Genomic DNA, 22673 nt, shown 5'->3' with positions numbered 1-22673 from the left:
TTCATGGACTTAGAATTAGTTTGGAGTAGAGGAGATCTATGGAGATATTCCATAGGCTGCAAATGATTAAACGTAGCTCACAGATACGATTTTGTCTCACATTCAGTTGTGTGTTGTACTTTGTATTTTACAGAGAATGTAAGCTTTCTCTCAAGGAGTCATTTATAAAAGTTGTAACCTATCACTCCTCAGAGTGTATCTGAATACATTTGCACATAGGAAAAATCAAAACAGCTATATGCTCTCATTATAATACAATAACACTAGCAATCAATAACTACAGAATAAATAAAAAATTCAAAGGTTGGGTGGGATCTTGGTCAAAGACAAAAGTAAAACAGCCATTGCAGATTACCTATAGGATAAGAATAACATGATCAGCGAGTGATGTGTTCCACTCTTCCAAGTGTTTGACATAGATTCACTTACTTAATTTTTAAAATGATGCTTTTAAGCAAATATTATGCCTAGCCCCCATTTTACAAAAGAGGAAACAGAGTTTAACAAATTTGTCCGAATTCACATGACAGTTACTAAGGTTAGAATTTAAATGCCAACTGGCCTCAACAACCTGTAGTGATGAACCTGACATTCATTATTCAGTGCCTTCCTTATAAATGCTGATGCAGATATTACTCTTTGAAAATTTCTGGGATGCTGATGTCAAAACTGCCTTAGAGAAATATTTAATACTTTTGTCATTTGACAAGCAAAAGTTCAGGGGTGCCTGGGTGGTTCAGTTGTTTAAACACCTGACTTTGGCTCAGGTCATGATTCCAGGCTCCTGGGATAGAGCCCCACATCCGGCTCTGTGCTGGGTGGGGAGTCTGCCTGTCCCTCTGTCCCCAACCCCCAAACTCTTTCTCTCTAATAAATAAATAAATAAGTAAAATCTTCAAAAAAATTTTTTAAAAATTTCATATAAATGAACCCAACATTTTACTTTAGATGTTTTATAGACTATAAACATGAACATATAAAGGAAGCTGGTCTGAGGACCCGGTAAAATAAACCAATCTAAGTACCAAAAAGAGAATAGAAATGATAAGTAAATCAAAGAGCAGTTTCTTTAAAGTGGCTGATTAAAACAAACAAAACTTGGCCAATCATAACTTCACAAAATAACAAATCTACAGATACACATGAATGAGAAAATAGTTATCATTATAGATGCTGAGGAAACTTTATAAAAAAGTACACATTAGGGGCACCTGGGTGGCTCAGTGGGTTAAAGCCTCTGCCTTCGGCTTAGGTCATGAACCTGGGGTCCTGGGATCCAGCCCCGCATGGGGCTCTCTACTCAGCAGGGAGCGAGCCTGCTTCCTCCTCTCTCTCTGCCTACCTCTCTGCCTACTTGTGATCTCTGTCTGTCAAATAAATAAATAAAATCTTTTTTTAAAAGTATACATTATAAAGTACTTTATAAAAATATTATGTCCTCTATCCCAATGAAATTGAAAACATCTGTGAGATGTGTCATTTTTGTAGGAAAAATGTAATTTATCAGGATGTACTTCAAAATAGGTAGAACAGCTGATAAACCTTTATCTGTCGGAGTCTCTGTTTTCAATCTGTTTGGATACATACCTAGGATTGGAATTGCTGGGTCACATGGTAATTCCATGGTAACTTTGGAATCACCAAACTATTTCCCACAGCGGCTGCACCAGTCCACATGCCCACTAGCAATCCCACTACCAACCATAATGGTTTCATTTTCTCTACATCCTCCCCATAGTTTTATTTTTCATAAAAAAAAAAAAAACCCAAAACCAAAAACAAAACACCCATTATTATTAGAGCCATCCTATAAAGTGTGAAGTGGGTTTGATGTGTGTTTCTTTAATGACTAATTATATTTAGTATCTGTTCATGTGTTTCCTGGACATTTCTTATCCTCTCTGGAGGAATGTCTATTTCAATCCTTTGCCCATTTTTTTTTTTTTCAATTACACTGTAAGCATTTCTGTTGTTGAGCTGCAGGACTTCTTTATATAATCTGCTTATAAAACCCTTGTTAGGGAAATGATTTATAAATTTTCTCTGCCTTTCTGTGGGCTCTCTTTTCACTGTCTTGATAGTGTCATTGATGTTGACTGGGGCAACAGTCATTTGAAGGACTGATGAACTGAGAAATCAGAAGCCCTTCTTGGGGGCAGGAGGGCAAGGATAAGGGCAGAACCAATGCTTTCCAGATATGGCATTAATGCCTGTGTCCAATTTAACCAGCTCTCCCTTCTAAAGGCAATTGAGCTCAACAGACATCTGGGTTATATGTGAGTTATCAGATAAAAACCCTGGAATAATTCATAGCAAAATATTAACTATGATGAGTGGTAGAATGTTGGATGTTGAATTTTTTGATCTTTGAGTTATTCATGGCTTCCAGATATGTCTAATGCATATAATATATGTTTCCTTTTGTAATCCAATGAAATTCTATTTTTTTCTCTGAATTTTTGTGGCAAGAGGTTAGTACACATTCCTTAGTTGCTCCCTCTATGTTGAGGCAATGGTTTCTAGCAAGGTTCCCTGTGCCAGTGAAGAGTTAGGGCAAGAACACCATGAATGTTCACACTCACTTGGCATATTAATACATTTCCCAGAGCTACTCCATTGAGACTGCCTCTCCAACCCCAACTTCAAGGTCCTCCAACTCAGCTATATACTTGCAGATCTTAGTTAAGAATGTTGCATGCAAAGTTCAGCTAGCAGTTCTCTTTTTACTCATGTAGCAGGCCAGTCCTTTTTATCCAGTGAATATCTTACCAGGTTCCACATTACTACATTTAGCAGGACCCTGGTGCCCTCCCCTCATTAGCATACAAATACAGGTTGCTACTTCTTTTTTATTTCCTTTGGTCATATCCCAGTGTCCAAGCTACCATCTCTATCCAGAAGTTCTTACTGCTAACTTTCTGAAGTGCAGGTGACAGTTTAGTTTGCCTTGTCAGACTAGGTCAGAGATAGTATTGTTGTTCTGGAGCTTATATCCTAGGCATAGTGCTCTCAACTCACCCTTCATTACAAGAATAATGAACTGTTGATCCAAACTGAGTATCTGTATTTATATGCACTGCGCCATTAAAGGGTTCTGGTGGAGCTCCACATGATTTTCCTGCAGGAAAGAAGCAGAATTTGGGGCTAGGTGTAGATTTCAATTCGGTTTTTAAGATTCAGCCCGGGGTGTGGCATACTGAACAGTATATACACATGTGATTGCTCCATTTGAGGAAATTGACCATACAAGCTCAGAATCAAGCAGCTACAGAGCACTGCTTTTTAAAAGACTACTCCGGATCTCCCAATAAAAGTCATTGATGGATAAAGAATTGTTTTCTTATCCCATCAGCCTTGATCAAAGGCCTCAAAATTTGGGATTTCACATCCATCTGGGTTAACCAAGCACCATTCACCATTCATTCATTTATGTGACCTACATAATTTTCTTTGGCATCCCTATTTCATTCATTTCTGGGTTTTAGCCATCAAAGATCAACACCAGTGAATGGAAATTTCCCCTGGGCTTCCTTTTGTGAGAGACATTCCTGTGACATGAACATGGAGTCAAGGCACAGACTCCAGGCCATAAGAAAGGCTGACTGACAAAGTCTATCCTCCATTTAAATGCCTTGGGCAAACCTTGATATTTTGCCTACAAAATCTGAACAAATTAAATTAAATCCCACAGATGCTTTGACATACATGAATTAGCTCCCAGGATGGTATTACTCACGTCTACAGATACCTTCGGCACTCGACCAGACCAAGTGCTCTAAGCAGGTGATAGAAAACATAGCTTCAAAATACCCAGGGGAACATTCATAATTCAAAGATGTCCCAATTGGAAACTCGGACTCATCAGTCAGGACCGTAGGCTTGGCAATTGGAAACTCTTCTGGGGCTTTACAGTAATCTGGAGAGCAAAACCACAGGAAAACCACAGTGAGCAGAGTGATTTCCAGCCTACCTCCTCATTCTTTCCAGTGAAGCTGGTAGATGGGCTCAGAGAAGAAGATTTACAATAATGGCAAAAGGTTTTCTTCCCCTTCAAGTTACCTTAGCATGGGGTTTTCCAACAGCAGCTACTCATCAGGAAATTTTTACTACTAGGAAGACTGTTCACCTTTCTGGCCTTTCTGCTCTTGTCTCACCAAAGCAAGAATTTTAGCTCATGGTTTCATGTATTGGGCCCATTAGACTGCCTGTGTGTAGGGTTAACCATTCATATGCTCATTTCTTGGTGTTAATATACTCATGTATATCAACACATATTTTACCTTCTCTCTCCATTTATTCCTCCCTACCTCATTCTCAGGGTGTCCACCAAAAGCAGCCTCTCTGGCTCTAAATAGCAGTCATTAGTTGTAGTGGGTTGAATGATGTTACCCGAGAAGGTACATCCATCCAGGACCTCACTGTGGAAACTTACATGGAATAAGGGTCTTTTCAGCTATATTTAAAGTAACACTCTCAAAATGAAATTATGTTTTTGAAAGGTATTTAAAAATTGTTTACTTCCTTGATATATTCTATTTAAAATTTATTGATATTTACAATGCTACTGCTTTTGGCATAAATATTTATATATATTTCCTTTTCTTTCCATGGATTGCTTTTGCTTAATGTTTTATAAGGAGCTTTCAATAGTGTGATGGGGAGAATAAAATTTCTAAGGAAAGAATGAAAAAAAAAAAAAAAAAGATGAGATCATCCTGGATTACCAGAGTGAGCCCTAAACCCAGTAATGGGTGGTGTCTATATGAGAAGGAGAGGGACATTTGAGACACAGAAACACAGGGGAGAAGGCCACATGAAGACAGAGACAGGGATTGGAATGATGTGTCTATAAGCCAAGGAATACCAGGAGCTACCAGAAGCTGAGAAAGGGAGTGCAGACCTGCTAACACCTTGATTTCAGACTTCTAGTCCCCAGGTCTGTGAAAGAAGACATTTCTGTTGTCTTAAGCCATTTAGTTTGTGGTAATTTGTATGGAAGCCCTAGGCAACTACTCACCACTCTTCTCATTCTGATGCTAAGCCAGATATTTAAGAACAAGAACAAAACAGACCAAGCCATTGAGCAGCTTTGTCTAAGCTGCTGTGTTTTCTTAATGAGAGGGTAGATCTCTCGCTGCATATTTTGAATAGAGTCTGTTATATTCAACTATCTCCCTTTTGGAGGAGACAGGCTTCTCTTTTGTCCATTCAATAGGCATGGCTGGTGGCCTAAGCAATTTCATTTAAGGAAATCTTCTTGGATTCGGATATAACCATCCAGCTGGAAGGGGAGGGACACCAAAGAAGGGTTAAATTCCTTTGATCATGCATTGCCTTTTCTCATTGGCATGCTTTTCTCTCTCATGAGGTATTCCACATCTGGTGCCATATCCCCAGTGTACTCCTGCTTCCATCCTGGGAAGGCCTACAGTCAGGACTCAAGAACCAGGTAACCTCCAGTCTTTAGGAAGAAAAAGCTTCTTTCTCTTTCATACTCTTCCTGGAGCTTATTTTCCTTGCTTCTAACTCTCACAATGTAAAAATTCAAGGATGAAATTTAAGTTGGGGCTCAGAAGCCAGCTGACAAATGGGCATACTTTGAGTCAGGGTCTTAAGCTACCAAGGACATGTCTTTTTGGTTACTTAGCCTGTTCAGCATAGGACTAGCTAAAACCTTAGCTAAATACTCTCCATATTGCCAGTTTGATTCTTTGCATGCCCCTGCATCTGCGGGGAGTGTGTATCAGTTATCCTGGCATTGGTTAGTGTTCACAGCCAGTTATTCTCATGTTCTCTCCAAAGAATATGTATTTCTTCTTGATTTATACATGGTGCTTACTGCCTTCCCCTCACCCTTATCTCCCTCCTCTTACCCCACTCTGTTCGCCACTACACCAGCAAGAAGAATTATTCCCATCTTACTATTCAAACGCAGCTTGGAGTCCCCTGTTTTACCTATGCATGTAACTCTGACCCTTTCACTTATGACAATGTTGAACCCACAAGCACACACTGTATCTTATCGAACTGTCAAGGGTGTTGGCCAGATGTTTTGAATCCATTCAAGGTACATGGGTACTAACCTGCAGGAACAGCAAGTTCCCAGCGAGGGGCAGGGCTGCTCCAGATCCCGTTCCCTTCATCATCACTTGTGCAGCAGAGGGTGCTCTCCCCAACGAGGTTGAAGGTCATCCCTCTGGCTGGGTGGTGGTCACACATGTAAGTTATTTCCTTTCCATAGGGAACATCTCCCTGAGAAGGCCCATTGTGCTGCCCATTGAGGATAGAGGGGGGATTTGGACAAAAGATTTCTGGAAAAAACCCAAGTGCTATAAGTTACATCAAAATGTTTATATTTTAATCTGAGTTAATTCTACAATAATGGGATGCTGTGACTGTGTTGCCCATTAAATAATTAACTCTCAATGAGAGTAAGAACCAGAAGGTAAGTATATAAGATCTCTGTTGAGATGCTTCTAAATGAAATGACACTGAAATCAAAGCCCAGAAGGGACCTAATCATCCTGACCCTTGGGAGAGTGAAGACTTTTGAATGACTGAGAGCTTGTTCTTTTAAAATAGACAAAAATCTTCTTAACCCCACTGAGAATAAAATCATCCATTTAATAAAATTATCTATTAATTCAACAGGACTTTTTTGAGAACCTACTCTGTATCAAGTACTATTTTAAGTACAAGGTAGAGAAAATCTCTTTTGACATCAAGGATATTCATACCATAGCAATATTTCAAAATATATTATATACTTACTATTTGTTGGTCACTGATTTACTCTCTTCCTGATGACTTGGGGCTATTATACTCAAAACCAAAACAGATGGTTATAGTAATGCCATCACAATGAGTGAAACATTTCAGTGTTCCTATGCACAGATCCAGAAGGTGCAGAAATGAAATGGCTTTTGAGATATTTATTGGTTTTTACAGGTTTTTTTTTTTTTCTCATTGAAGAAATGTACATTTCTTCTTTTGAGTGTAGCTCTCCGGAGATACGCCTTCCCCTTTCTGGTTTGATCTATATTTGGGAAGAGGATACCACAGCTTGAAAGAATTATGAATAATCAAAAGGTGGAATGTTTACACTCTAGTAAGTGTATCTGGGTTCATGCAAGTATTTTTTCTTTCTTTCCCTCATGCTTCTTAACTATATTCCGGGAAACTTAAGATTCTCAAACAGTTGACCTCCAGATATGAAGGATGTAATTATCAAGTTTCATTACATAAATCAATACAAAATTTCCCAACACTTTTGAAGCAAAATATTCCTTTGAAAACCTTCTATTATAAACAGGTATTTTTCAACAGCTATGATCAGAAGATGAAGCAACATTCTGTTTGATTTCATGAAGAAATACATGGGAAGACTGAATATATTAGTAGTGTTTCTGTATTTAACACACTATATTTCTGTTCCCTTAAAAACAAGTATAAACAACAGGAAATCAAGGCCCAAGTCTGTCTCATTTACAGGTGTATTCCCAATGTCTAATTTATTGCATTACCCTATTTTTTTCATAATAACAGTTGGTATTACTTGAAGTAGTCTCTGTGTTTGCTTGTCATTATTTTTAAAGATTCAGTTATTTCAAGGTGGAGGGGAAAAGAGAAAGGGCAAAAACAGGAAAGGCAGAGGAAGAAGGAAAGAGAATGAAGCTGACTGAGCTCAGCTCTGAGCCTGATGTGGGGCTTGATCCCATGACCAATTGAGACCAGAACCAAAACCAAGACTCTGACTCTCAACTGACCTTGCTTACCAGGCACCCCTGTTTGTTATTTTTTGGTCTTTCTCTCTACACAATAGTATAAACAACATGAAAGCAGGGTGCTAGTCAGTTTTGTTTATAGGTGTATTCCCAGTGTCCAGAAGGCTGGGTGGCACCTACCAGATGCTCAAAAAAGTTTGTCAAAAGAATGAGGCTAGGAATGAATGCTGATTGAGGCAAGGATACAAAAACTATCGTTTCTACAGGAAACATGCTTCAGGCTCTAAATCCCCCTCCTCCTGTGTAGATTTCTCTCCATTTGTAGCACACAGTATGCTTATACACCCTTACAGGATGGTTCCCCAAGCATGTGATGCTCAGATTTATTTCCCCTAGAAAGAGCCCTTGTAGCAAAGAAAGATGTTGATCCAAAGTGAAGATAAATAAAGGGACAAATATTAGGTAATTTTATAGGCAAGACACATTAAAGGAACAAACCAGCAAAGAAAACCAGGAAGGAGGTGCCGACCTGAACAGGCATTCCTTGTACTCACGTTCACACACAGGAGCACTGTCATTCCAAAGGCTTTCCATTTCAACCAAGACGCAGTAACTAGCAGAGCTGCACTTTAGGTGGAACCTGAGGAACGAAGCGCCAGTGGTGGGGTGAGTGCACCGTTTCTCTCTCCCCTTCCGCTGAAGTACAGTTTAGTGCCTGAGATAAATGCCAGGTGAGAAAAGCCCAGCTCATCGGCTTTCTCAGCTGCCAGAGGCTCTGAAATCAAAACATTTGCAAGATTGCGGTTTCCAGTGAGGAGTGATAGCGGTCTCTGGTTGTCAACCATCAGGGGGTCATCTGTCCATCCTGCCCCTCTGACAGTTCCCTGTCTGTCTCTGTCAGCAACTCTGTTCTCCAGGCCACAACATAGCACTCTCCTCTCTGGTGGCTCAGGAGGAAGACAACTCCCGATTCAAGTTGGTAAATCAGAGACAGTGAGGAAAGACAGCAGAGGCTGCTGTTTTGAGCCCACACTTTCAGAATGTTCCAGATCAACACCTTTGGCCTATCCCCAGTATTGATGAGTTAATGCAAATTATCTGGGAAAGGATGGAAAAGGTGAGAAGAGAGGGTTCTTTGGAGAGCAGGGGCTGCCTGGATTGCCTCCAGGGCTTTGTTGGAACAGATATCTGCTGCCTGCCAAGGGATCCTCGGAGTAGATGGAGGACAGCTGCTCTGTCGTCCATGCTTTTTACCCGGCAGTGCTGTTGGAACATAACACCAAGGTCATTAAGATTCCCGTAGAGAGTTCACGACATTACTGCAAACATGAGCGTAGGTCTTCATACTCCTGTGATATAGCCTAACACTAATTAGCTGACATAAAACTAGATGGAAAACTATTCCTATTGATGCTTTGTTCCTATTCCAAATTCCACTATTGGCTGGTTTAAATTTTTCTTGGAACAATCCCTGCATATTACTTGTAAATAGCTTTCTTTGACATCCCAATCGTTTCATAAACAACCACTATGCAATATGTATCCTTTCGTGCCTACAAGTTACTTTTCATTCATACATGTAATGTTTCACCTAAATATCCAAGATTTCTTGTTACTCTTCTGCTCTTTGGTGCATTTACTGTTTTTCCTTTTCAAGCACCTGTGGTTCTTGGTTCCATCTGGTTCCCACCATACTTCCCAATCACCGTTTCAGGTATCAGTCCTTTCTGCTACTTCTTTGCCGTTAGGCAGCTTGCTCTTTGGGTAGACCCCCACTGGCCCCGGTGTCAGCATAGTAGCATCGAGTCCTGTGTCCCTGGTCTCTCTGCCAGGTCATACTCACCCCTCATCACAAATGAAGGACACTTTTGCCCCAAGCTGGAAATTCAGTGGTAAGAGCACACGGCCATTAGGGGGTTGGTCCCGGAAGTCTGCACATGATTTCACTAGCATAACAACAGCAACAACAAGAACAACAACAACAACAAAAAAAAACAGATGTAAGATGGTCATGTGAGGATGGAAAAGACTGATTTGTAAGGAGATGATAGTCTAGGCACCTGTACATCTTGGGGCTGCTGGGCTCCAGTCTCCCTGGAGTGTACAGTGCAGAGACGCTGCCCCTTGGAGATCATAGCCAGGCTCGCAGCTGTAGGACACTTCCTGCCCCGGGGAGAAATTGGCCTGGTTTTCTGCACTGTGCATTCCGTGCAGAATTTCTGGAGGCAGCTGACATACTGTGGAAAGAACAAGTGTGAAGGACCCGTCAGTGACAGAGAAAGGTCTTTTGCTACATTCTAACCCTTCCATTAACGGGAGGTCAGGTGTAACAGAGGAAATCAAGTGAGGCTCCTGCCCCCTCCTTTAACCGTTATGTAAAATCAGACAATGAAGGGATGTGCCCAAAGGCCTCACACCTAGTTAGAGGCTGATCACTGGAGCTGAGTTCTTCCTGGCACAAGGTCAAATGCATGACCAGGACCCTGAGGGTGCTTTCTCCAGTGCTGGCCAGTCTACATGGAATTACTAGCCCTGTCATAAAGGAGAGCTGTGAAGGGCAGATGAGATAAGGCATTTAAAGTGCTTATTGCACAGCTGAGTAGAAAGTGCACCTCAGCCTTTAGGATATGGGGGAGATATTGGAGCTTGTATTTTGCTCTGAGGATGCTCGATATGAGAGTCCCAAAAGTCTCCTTCCTTGGTTGATGAAGCTCCTACTTTCAAAGTGAAGGCAAAAGTGAACACACACACACACACACACACACACACACACACACACACTTTCATAATTCATGCTTCATCTGCGCACATTGTTCCCTGCATATATCCTTCCCCCAGAATGAGCACTGACCTCCTGATCCCCTGCAACACATGCCCTTCGTCGGTCCCTTCAAAGCCTCAGTCAGACTCACCTGGAGAGCAGCTCGGCAACTCTGGCCCCCATTTGTTTTGGGCTCGGCATTGCACGCTGGAGGGTCCTTTCATGACAAAGCCGGGCTCGCAGAGAAACCTCACGGTGTCATGTAAGGAAAATAAGGTCTTGTTCTCAGACACCCTCACTGCGTTGTCAATGTGTGGAGGTGTGCACTTATTAGGTATGATGCACTGAGGCGGAGGGCCGCTCCATACGCCAACCTGATTGTCTTTGCTGGTGCAATATATCGATGGGTTGCCCACAAGCTCAAACTGCTTTTTTTTCCCTCTCTGTCCGGGATGGCAGCGATAGGTCACCACGCTTCCATAGGGAAAATCTTCTCTGTAGAGGTTAACGACATTTCCGTTGTCAATGGCTGGGGGTGGCCCACAAAGAATCGCTGAGAAAAGAGATGGCAACTTAAATAATAGTGGATCAAATAGCTCGTCAGAAAGGCAATGAGCAGAACTAGTTTTGCATTTGTTATTGGTTTTAATCTTTGTTAACATGGAGATACATGTCTACAAGATTGTGATTTTGGTGGGCATCATAGCATGCCTTCTGCCTTTCCTGCTTATACTGTTTCCTATGAGCATATGCATTTTTTTAAAACAAACTTCCTCTCATTTTAGATAGCTCTTTGATATATTATCACACCATAGTGTACACCAGTTTCCCGTACTCTTTTCCGTTTGCCTTCTTCATTTCCATTTTGTTATTAGCCCAGGAGAGCGTTCAAAAAAAATAAAAAGACCCTGGGGCGCCTGGGTGGCTCAGTGGGTTAAAGCATCTGCCTTCGGCTCAGGTCATGATTCCTGGGTCCTGGGATCCAGCCCTGCATTGGGCGCTTTGCTCAGCAGGGAGCCTGCTTCTCCCTCTCTCTCTCTCTCTGCCTGCCTCTCTGCCTACTTGTGATCTCTCTTTCTGTCAAATAAATAAATACAATCTTAAGAAAAAAATGATTAAAAAGAAAACAATAAAAAGACCCTTGCTGAAGGAAAAATGGAAGGGGAGAGAAACAACACTGATACACCAGTGTAGGAAGTAGAATTCAAAATATTTGCAAATGTATAAGAAAATTACATGAAAGTGTAGACTAATATAATGTGAAACATTTTGAAACTCTAAATGATATGAATGGAAATAGAAATTACCAATATTCATTCAAGATAATTAAAAAGCTGAAATGGACAAGGAAATTTGTCAGAATAGAGAAATATTTTACCTAAATGTTCTATCAAGTTACTTTCAGGTAATACACACTTCCAAATGTAATTTCAAATGTTTCATGAGGTGTAAAAGATAGAAAATTTACCAACTCATTTTTTCAAGCTGAAGTTTGATATCACAACAAGATGCCCCTGTAGACATGATCATATATTAGTCCAAAAAACATCCTGAATACATTTGAAAATGTAGTCAGTGGACATAGTACATTATATTACTGTAATACTATATAACTAGAACTAAGTGATTTTATCCAAAATTGCAAAACACATGAAATTAAATATAACATTTCTTAGGGTTCCTGGGTGGCCTAGCCATGTAAGTGTCCAATTCTTGATTTCCACTTGGGTCATGATCTCTGGGAGCTCTTAGGATTGATTGAGCCTGGCAGTGAGTTGTGCTCTGTGCTCAGTTGGGAGTCTTTTTGAGGATTCTCCCTCTACCCACCCCCCCCTCAACTGGCTGGCTCTCTCTCTCTTTAAAAAATCAATTAATCAATCTTTACAAAAGCAAATAAAAATAAAAATTCCTAAGAAGGCTTCTCCTTCTGGTAAGGGGAATCTTAATTAATTCAAATAAAATAATCAGTCTATTTCCCGTTCTTCCCCCCAAAAAAGACTATAAATGCTGGAATAGTGATAAAATGTATCTGTGAAGATATCAGAAAGATACATTCAAGCAAGAGAAATAAATAAAAATACAAGAAATAAAGGGATTAAACATAGGATAATAATGTATCAGTGACATGATTATTTATGCAGCATATCCAAAAGTATATACAGATAAACTATTGTATTTATAAGTAAATTTAGCAAGATTGTTGGGACCAAGGTCAAACTATTGCATATTTAAGAAACAATTAGGTAATGTTACATTTTCCAATGTTACATTTCTATGTTTACATCATTTTCTAAAATGTAAATTGGTAAGTATTATGGAGAGAAATTAAAGAAATTTCAGAAATGGCAAAACATATCATGTTTATGAATTTACAACTCAAAAATGTAAGTATGTTAGTGGTCCAGAGATTGATCTATGGAGTCCATACAAAGTAAGCAGAAATTTGAGTAGGTTTCTTTTTGTGGAAACTGACAAACTGATTCTCAATTTTGTCTGAAAATGCAAAGGGGCAAGAATTACCAAATCAATCTGGGAAGAAGTACATGGTTCGAGAATACACCAGCAGGTATCAGTTCTTAATATATGTTATAGTCATGAAAACAGTGTGATAAATCAACCAGTGGAACAGAGCCTCTCTGAAATGAGACCCACCTATAATGTCACCTGATTTAGGGTATTATACTATTGCGCTGTGATCTATGGGAACTGGTCTTTCTTTTTTCTTTTCTTTTTTTTTTTTTTTTAAGATTTTACTTATTTTAGGATTATTTGCTCCAGCTCTTTGAAAAATACTGGTGGAATTTTGATCGGAATGGCATTAAAAGTATAGATTACTCTAGGCAGTATAGACATTTTATTAACAATGTTTATTCTTCTGATCCAAGAGCATGGAATGGTCTTCCATCTTTTTGTGTCTTCTTCAATTTCTTTCATGAGTGTTCTGTAGTTCCTCGAGTACAGATCCTTTACCTCTTTGGTTAGGTTTATTCCCAGGTATCTTATGGTTCTTGGTGCTATAGTAAATGGAATCGATTCTCTAATTTCCCTTTCTGTATTTTCATTGTTAGTGTATAAGAAAGCCACTGATTTCTGTACATTGACTTTGTATCTTGCCACGTTACTGAATTGCTGTATGAGTTCTAGTAGTTTGGGGGTGGAGTCCTTTGGGTTTTCCATATAAACTATCATGTCATCTGTGAAGAGAGAGAGTTTGACTTCTTCATTGCCAATTTCGATACCTTTCATTTCTCTTTGTTGTCTGATTGCTGTTGCTAGGACTTCTAATACTATGTTGAACAAGAGTGGTGAGAGTGGGCATCCTTGTCATGTTCCTGATCTCAACGGAAAGGCTGCGAGCTTTTTCCCATTGAGGATGATATTTGCTATGGGTCTTTCATAGATAGATTTTATGAAGTTCAGAAATGTTCCCTCTATCCCTATACTTTGAAGCATTTTAATCAAATGCTTTTTCTGCATCAATTGAGAGGACCATGTGACTCTTCTCTCTTCTTTTATTGATTTGTTCTATTACATTGATTGATTTGTGAATGTTGAACCATCCTTGTAACCCAGGGATGAATTCCACCTGGTCATGGTGATGAAGTCCCAGAACCTAAGTCAGGTTGGGTGGGGTGAGGTTCGGAGCTGACGACTAAAGAAAGAATTCTTAAGACATCTTTGGTGCAAAATGGTGATTTATTAAAGCACGGTGACAGGACCCGTGGGCAGACAGAGATGCAGCTGCCCCGGGTTGTGAGGGGTGGTTGGTTATATACGCAGGAGTTGGGTAGGTGAGGACAAAGGGGTGTTCAGAAGGGCTATTGGGACAAAGAATACTATCAGGATATTGAAGGCTTAGTTGCTATCAAGTAAAGACAATTGGGAGTCTGGTGGAATGTTACATTCCTGCTATCAAGCATCCTTGTTAATGAGATTTAGGTTTAGAAGAAATTTAACTTTATTTACTTTTCCTTCTACTTCCACCTCCTTCGGTTTTTATGGAGGGGAGGGTAACATTAGGCTTGAGGAACTGAGTTCTGTGTCTTTGGAAATTGGGCTATTGATAAGGTAACTTCTTTGTTGTAATCTCAAGGACATTTGCAAACCAAGGGAGACTCCTGTTTTGCAGGATTGCGATCTCAGCAAGTTAACTATTTATCATTTTATGGCAGTCAGGGGTGCCTGAGCAATGCTACACATATGGAGGGGAGCGGATGAAGGGGGGGGTGCAAGGCGCCAGCTCTTGCTTTGTCCTCAGCCAGCCTCCTGTTCCCTCATCAATGGTGAATAATCTTTTTAATGTGCTGTTGGATCCTGTTTGCTAGGATCTTGTTGAGAATCTTAGCATCCATATTCATCAGTGATATTGGTCTGAAATTCTCCTTTTTGGTGTGGTCTTTGCCTGGTTTGCGGATCAGAGTAATGCTGGCTTCATAAAGAGTCTGGAAGTTTTCCTTCTGCTTCAATTTTTGGAAACAGCTTCAGGAGAATAGGTGATATTTCTTCTTTGAAAGTTTGGTAGAATGCCCCAGGGAATCCTTCAGGTCCTGGCTCTTGTTTTTTAGGAGGTTTTGGATCACTGCTTCAATCACATTACTAGATATCGGTCTATTCGGGTTGTCAATTTCTTCCTGGTTCAATTTTGGGAGTTTATAGTTTTGTATGGAATCAGAAGAGACCCCGAATCACAAAGGAAATGTTGAAAAACAAAAATAAAACTGAGCTGGGCACAGAGTCAGGCTTCCGGGACAGGGTTGGGTTTGAGGGACAGCACTGTGGGTCAGGGCCCTGATTTCGTCCCCAGTACCCCCCCAACCCCAGCTTTCAGCTCCAGAGGAAGCTCAGAGAAGTTGTAAGGTAATTATACCCGGGAGCAGGTTTAATAAGTGGGGGGAGCCCAAGGCAGAGAGATAGGAAGGATCATGTACCTTTCAAGTTATGAAAAGTTCAAGTTATGAAAGTTATGAAAACAGATGGAGGAGTCTCAGTTCATGGTGTGTGCACACATCAGGGATGGAAAACACTATAAAGTTACTTCAAAGCATTGTCAGCGGCATTATTTACCAGTCCAGAAAATGTAGTCCTAGGCAGCAGAGAGGAAATTGAGAAAGAGGACAGAGATTAAGGCACTGAGAAGAAATTAAGAGTCAAGGAAGAGGACTGCTTGTAAATGATTCATGGGATAGATTTCTTTGCAAAAAATGGGGGAGAATTTGAGCTTCTAGCCAAAGCCAAAGGCATGGTGAGCATGATGAAGTTCTAGAACCTAGGTGAGGTTTGGTGGGCTGAGGTCCGGAGCCGATGACCAAGAAAGAATTCTTGAGACCTCTTTGGTGCAAAATGGTGGTTTATTAAAGCACGGGGACAGGACCCGTGGGCAGGAAGAGCTGCTGCCCTGGGTTGTGAGGGATGGCAGGTTATGTACCCTGCTGTTGGGGGAAGGTGAGGGGAAGGGAGGTTTCAGTGGAGTTTTCATATGCTAAAGAGGGCCTACAAGGTGCCAGGATGTTCCAGGCCTGCCAGAGGCCTTGCCCTTGCTGCTGGATCAATGTTGTCTTTAGACCAGCCATTAACATTAAGATCTTTGGGAGACTTTTTGGTGGGGTGTCACAATCCTGCTATCAATCGTCTTTGTTAGTGAGATTTAGAACATTTGTAAGCCAAGGGAGACTCCGGTCTAGCAGGATTGTGAGCTCTGCAAGTTAACTATTTGCTTATTGTTCATGGCAGTCAGGGCTGCCTGAGGGATGCTACACATATGGAGGGGAGCGGATGAAGGGGGGGTGCAAGGCGCCAGCTTTTGCTTTGTCCTCAGCCAGCCTCCTGCTCCCTCATCAAGCAGAAGAAAGAGATGCGAGCCTGGGGCTGCGGCTGGGGGCCTGCATGGCAAGAAATCCCCTGTCATTTCCTGCAGGTGTCACAAAGGCACTGGGTAATTGCTTTCCCTGGGTTGTTCAGAGACTGCTAATTGAACAATGCAAGTCAGAGGGCCCTCAGAGGGAGGCTCTTGGGTGGATGGCAGGAGCGAGGCAAGATCAGCTTTCCTGGGAGGGCCAGCATGCCTCAAAGAAAGCTTTGGGGGTTGGGTCATTAGTGGGTTCCTTCATTTGGGTGGAAAGAAATACTCCCAGTCACTGCCTCTACCTGGGTTGGCCCTGCGTCCAATGGACTTGGTCTCTCCATTGGCCTGAGTCAACCTGGCAGCCTGGGGTGTTGGTTACAACTGGAGAGTGGAGCTGAGGAGCCCTCAAAGTTTCTCAGAAAGCCAAGTTGCCTGCGTGAAAGGGAGGAATCTGGAAATTCCACACAAGCACCTGTTTATAGGTATGGGCACAAAACAGGGGCTAATACAGCCCTTTGCCTGCCCCTCAAGAGAGATCATTCCTGTTTAAATATTTCAGAAGCCACCAGTCTAATGGTGACCAATCCAGATCTGGGAAAAACAGGATCAGCCTCAGAGTTGGAAGTGATCCTATTCATTCACCCCCAAAATACTGAGAGCCTATTACTAAGTGCCAGGGTTGTGATCGGAGCTGTACCACAGTGATCCTGGGATCTCACTCTGCATTGTCTAGGTAGCAAGCTAGCTGGGACTGGGACGTTTCCCTTCTCTCTGTGGGAGGGATTACATCCAGCTCCACTTCCTGGGGTTTCCACACTGTTGGGGTGGTGGGGTCTCCAGCTTTTTCTGGGCTGAGGGCTTCCTGGGTTCAGGCAGCTATGTTCCAAGTCTACGCCTGGAATCCACTAGCTCCACAGACCCAGCGTGCCCTTCACCAAGAGCTTGCTCTCCCACTTACACTAGAAGGGGGTCCCTCCACTTGCCTGCAGGTGCAGAATGGGCACCAGCACCTCTCTGTGAGATGATGAGCGGCTCCAAGGGCCCCATGGCCCTCTTCTCTTATTGATGGTCAGCCCACATAAGGGGGTACCTGTGTGACACTGTGGCACCTGTCCCAAACCCTAATGTAGTTCTCAAGAGTCAGGGGGCATTAGGATGCCCAGCAGGGCTTAACAAAGTATAGAATTCTGGGTTTAGCACCAGAAATTCTAAGTCAATAGGGTGAGAGTGGGAACAAGAATTTGTCATTCTAACCAGGGACCACACCTTGAGAACCGCTGCCTAGTGCCTGAGAGGTACAGAGTAGGGGACCCACCCTCAAAGACAGAGGTAGAATTACTGGGGTGACAGCAGGAGACAAAACTACTCTGGGAAGCAAATATCAAAGATCTTATATTTAAAATGATCAATGGCTTAAGTGTTACAAAGGGGGGGAAAGGTGCTGTGAGAAAAAACAGGTGGGAGAACTAACCTGGATGGAGAGTACACGGGTCAGGGAAGGTCTCTGTGAAGAAATGCTCTAAGGGAACATCGAATTGCCTTGATTTTCTGGGGCCACCAGGATTTGAATTTTCTGCTCCGTTTTTTTAACCTGGGAACTCTGGTATTGAGCATATCTGAAACTATATTTCCAGATGTGCATTTGCTCCTGAAGGTAGCTGAAAAGGCCTTTTCTAGACTGTAGATGCCAGGTGAGAACCGATGGTGACCAGACGTGAAAGCTACCCATCTGGTGTTACACAGAACAAGGCAGGTGATGTGTGACAGGACAGTGCTCACCTCCTTCTGCCAAGGGGCCCTGGATACAGGGGCACACAGGTCACAGCCCAGGGTGACGCACTGTAAGACACAGGAACCCATGCACCCTGCTCCTGACTACAGACAGATTCTGCAGATGCCAGGGTTGGGTTTTAGGTTCTCCTCCCCCATGATCAGCATCTCTCCATGGCCTCTGACACTGGGGAAGAACGGTGGATTCCTGGGGACAGGCCTGGGGAGATAGAGAGTCACTGTCCCTGTCAGCCTGTGTCACCTGGACCTGTCACAGCCCTGCTGCTCAGGTGTGTTCCTCAAAATGCCGTTAGCTAGCAGCTATACCAGCACAACATGCGGGCTTGTTAGAAACACTTCATTTTGACTCCTCCCCAGAGCTCCTGAACTAGAATCTGCATTTTAACAAGACTGATGATGATTTGTGTGTGCACTGAAGACTGGGAGACAAGATTTACAGAACTAAACTCAGGGATGAGATAGCTTCCTTGGCCACCAGCCTCTGCCAATGGAATGTTCTCAGGGCCCCTGTTTGGGGATCCCCAAGGCTGTCCATCACCTCACTGCAGGTGCACAGAGGCCAGTGGGCTGGTGGAAGGGATGTGGAATGCGGAGCTGGACAATACGAGTTCAAGTTCTAGTTTTGCCACATAGCTTACATTTCCTCTTTCAAATCCTCAGGCTCGCAATCAGCCTCACGTTCCTCACAAAGTTGTTGCCAAGATCAGATAAGATAAAATATGTGAAAATACCTTGTCCAGAGGAAAGCAGGGCACAGATGTTAAAAGTAAACACACACATAAATATGTGCACATGTTAGAGAATTCGAAGCTGAACGACCCCCAGTCTGATTTTCCGATAGGCAGAGTACCCCTGAAAACATCTCAGGGCAGAAAAACGTGGGTCCTGACACACTCATCCCCGGGCACAGAAGGAGAAAGTCAGAGCTGTGGGTCTGCTGGAAACTAAGCCCAGGACAAAGCTCAAGAATATAACCTCTCCACACAAATGCTGAGTTCTGTAGGTCAAGTCATGGCCAAGGAACCAGACTTCTAATTGTACTTTAAGTAGTCTCTTTAACTGTAGGTGGTGGCTTTGTGACCTATTCACAGCTGGGCAGGATGGGTTTATCCTGGGAATCAAAGGATGAAGGTAGAAATTACAAGTCAAGCTTGGCTTGGTGAAGGGAATGTGCCAACAGGAGATGAGATTCCAGAGGTCTCTTTCCATGGATGTCTTGCTTAAGACGTTTGTATCCGAGGCTCTCCAGAGGACACCAGCTGGCAGAGACCCTTGGAATCCAAGTTTGGTAAGGCTGGTAAAATTACTAGGATTCACCTAACTTTCTCATTTTACCATTAACTTAACTGAGGTTAAGGACTTGACCTTACGGCAAACTTGGGGTAGAACTTGGGTCCCAGCAACTAGTCTGGGAAATATCATGGTGACAAGAGGTCCTGATCCATTCAGTCACGTAGGAGCCCCCAGAGGAAAAAAGATGGAGTGGTGAGGAGCTGGTGGGGAAAAGTTTCCTGGGGAGGGCTTCACAGAGAAGGCATCTTTGGGTTGTGGCTCTATAGACAGGAGGGCTTGGTCTGGGATCCGATCCTCCCAGACCCTGTTTGAATGTGATAAAGACGGGGATTTGGGTGGAGGAGCGGGGAGGGAAAGGTAACTTGGGAGGGCCAGCTACATGGATCAAGCTAGGATCGGTGCGGGTATGCAGACCAGATGAGGATGCCCCTGAGCTGGTGGAAAGTTCAGAAGTCACATTTATGAGACTGTCTTTCGGGGAAGCCTCAGGAGGGCTGCGCCGGGCCAGGCCAGATGCCCACCTGCAGGGGAGGAAAGAAATTAGGTGCTTGCACAACAAATGACCAGAAAAAGTTTGAGCCAGACTCTGATTCCATTCAGAGGTGTTTCCAGCAAGAGCCCCGAGAGGCCGAGAATGGAGAAGAGCAACCCATGTGCCCAGGTATGATGAGTTTCTTGGGAGGTAGAGCATTAGCTGCTGAGACCAGGACAGTCTCCGGTAAGTTGAGATGGCCTGTCACCCTGGCGTGGAGGGTGTGGGCCACTGGGGGAACACCCTGACCTGAGGGTGTCTTCCGGAGAGAGAGGACAAAGACAGCCTGGATGAGGACATGGGGCTGGACCTGAAGTGTGAAGACGGGTGAGTGGCAACTGAGTTGTGATTCTAATAGCTTAAATTATGTGCCAGGCACTACATGAAGAAATGCAAGGACTAAACATATCAATAAGGTCCCCAAATCCATAGGAAACCTTAGATATGTACCCATTCAAACAGGAAACCTGAGTGCTATCTCCTCTCAAGGATCCAACAAAATACTGCAGAAAGACAAATTAAAGAAGAGAGAGATTCGAGCTGCAGTAGACTGGGGGCGGCTTTGGTGGGAAGGAGAATCTGAGTAGGGGTTGGCTGGGTTGGGAGCTGTGGGAGGAGGTGAGGTAGGGTGAGGGGTGCTCCAAGCCAGACAACATACACAGAAGTAAGTACATGGAACGTTCTAGAACTGTCAGTGTGGGTGGGCATCACAGAGCAGCCTGAAGGTGCAGTCTGCTCTGTAGCTGGAAGTACAGGCTGACACAAGATCCCTGGGTCTGGACTTGATTCTGAGCCTGTGTGGAAACACAAGAGGTTTTTAGAGTGAGAGTGTGAGTGAGCAGAGCTGGACGGTCAGGCAGAGGTTGTTCTTGGCCATCTGCGGTGGGTATTACCAACATCCTACAGCCTCTGCCAGCACCACGTTCTCTCTAATGTCTAACACAGTGCTCTTTCCTGAGATCCTGGTGCTGTCCGTGTTTTGTCAATCTCTCTTTCTGAGTTCCTCTGGGTTCTAAGTGATGAGAAAAACAAAGGAAAATATTTCATTCTAAGATTCAAAGGAACAAGGATTAATTAAATCCTTGGACCTTATTCCAAGAACCATGCAAGAAAAGGGGCAGGGCTTATACAAGAATAATCCTTATGAGAAAAAAGAATTCCTGCGCTGGGAGGGGGCTCAAGGAGAAGAAAGAGGGGGAGGGGGCAGGGGAGCAGAGGCGAAGGAGGAGGAGGAAGAGAGGGGAGGGGGAGGAGAGTGGTGTTAGCAGTTAAGATGCGCCCTCCCAAAACACAGATGCAAGGACTAAATCCCCCGACGTGTACATGTGACCTTATTGGGAAATAGGTTGTTTGCAGATGTAATTAATATAGAGACCCAGAGATGAGATCGTCCTGGAATTAGGGTAGGCCCTGAATGCAAGAACAAGTGTCTTTGTAAGAGAAAGGAAGGGTAGACCTGACACACAGAGGTAAGGGATGGAGGCCATCTGCGCATGGAGGCAGAGACTGGCGTTTGGTTTCCACAAGCCAGCCAATGCTAGGAGCCACCAGAAGTTGGGAGAAGCGAGGAAGGATTCTGCTCTAGAGACTTAGGAGGGAGCACAGCCCTCCAGACATCTTGACTTTGGACCTCCGGCCTCCAGAAGTGTGAGAGAGTAAATGTCCGTGGTTTTATGCCACACAGTGCATGGTCATCTGTGACCACAGGCTCAGGGAAGTGAGACACCTGGCGGTGCTGTGGCTGAGTGAGTGTTGGGAGGCAGAAGGGAGATACCATGGTGCCATTCTCAAGGAGCATCTAACTGGATGGTTGTCTTTCCTTGGCGAGCTCCATACCAGACACACACAGACAACAGGAAAGACATGTAAACAAACTGGAAGTCAAGTCAAACGCAATCGAAACTTGGAGTCTCGGCACCACCTCTAGCACCAAGAGAGCCAGAGGCCAACTCCTCGGAGGGGCTGTTCTTGGCCTCACAGAGGGGAGGAGGTGGCCTCTGTCCTGGACATTTGTTCCCAAGCTTCAGGCTGGGACCTTGAACATACTGCTTCCCACTGCTTCTATGGAAGAGCGGCTTTTGTATCCTGAACCAGAGCCTCAGGTCATAAATACACTGTAGTAAACTCACTGGGGGGTTGTAGCCATGAGTTTTTTTTAAATGCCACCCAAGGTCCGAGGCCCACAAGGCCCCGCACTCAGGGTACAGAACAGGTGCAGTTTCCCTCCACCCGCCGCTGTCATGCTCTGCAATCCCTCAGGATTGGAGGCTCCAGCCAGTGGCCCCAAATAGGAGCATTTACTTTCAATGAAGTACACACATGAACAAATAACAGCCGGCCACACAGGGCACTTTACAGGGTTATCAAGCTTACAGATCTTACAGGCCGATCTTTACCTCTAACCCGGAGGAAAAAAATCCTGCTTCCCCAGCCAAGCAGAGCTGACCCCACAGCCCTCACTGGGAGAGGAACAGGGTGCTGGGGGACTACACCAGCTGGCTACAACACCAGCCTCCTTTAGGACTAATCACGGATGGGAGGAATTGCTGGTGCATGCAAATACACACACACACACACATACACACACCACACACTCTCACGCACACACAGCAGCAGCGGCAGCAACTGCTGGCAGACAGACCAATCCACTAAGAAGCCTGCAAACTTCCAGCCAAGGGTGCGTGAGGGGCATGCACACACACAGGAAGACGGCACCTGGCTCTGCAGCAG

At 43.6% G+C, this 22673-nt stretch overlaps 1 protein-coding gene across 1 annotated transcript in view; it reads right to left on the bottom strand.

Annotated features, from left to right (window-relative positions):
• The window catches only part of CR1L (complement C3b/C4b receptor 1 like), a gene marked incomplete at its 5' end in the record, with an annotated part of 178044 nt that overhangs the window by 135947 nt on the left and 19424 nt on the right, over positions 1-22673 (bottom strand). Inside the window, 8 exons of the mRNA XM_082703050.1 lie at positions 3019-3118; positions 3737-3916; positions 6084-6311; positions 8279-8364; positions 9568-9670; positions 9785-9961; positions 10637-11038; positions 16630-16690. Coding sequence (XP_082559176.1) covers positions 3019-3118; positions 3737-3916; positions 6084-6311; positions 8279-8364; positions 9568-9670; positions 9785-9961; positions 10637-11038; positions 16630-16690 — 1337 coding nt within the window. The remainder of the gene's footprint in view (positions 1-3018; positions 3119-3736; positions 3917-6083; positions 6312-8278; positions 8365-9567; positions 9671-9784; positions 9962-10636; positions 11039-16629; positions 16691-22673) is intronic.

The sequence above is a fragment of the Mustela nivalis genome, assembly GCF_964662115.1.
Source record: "Mustela nivalis genome assembly, chromosome: 16".
NCBI lineage: Eukaryota > Metazoa > Chordata > Mammalia > Carnivora > Mustelidae > Mustela > Mustela nivalis.
Note: the sequence above shows the minus strand (reverse complement) of the source record. Positions and strands in the feature narration are given on the sequence as shown.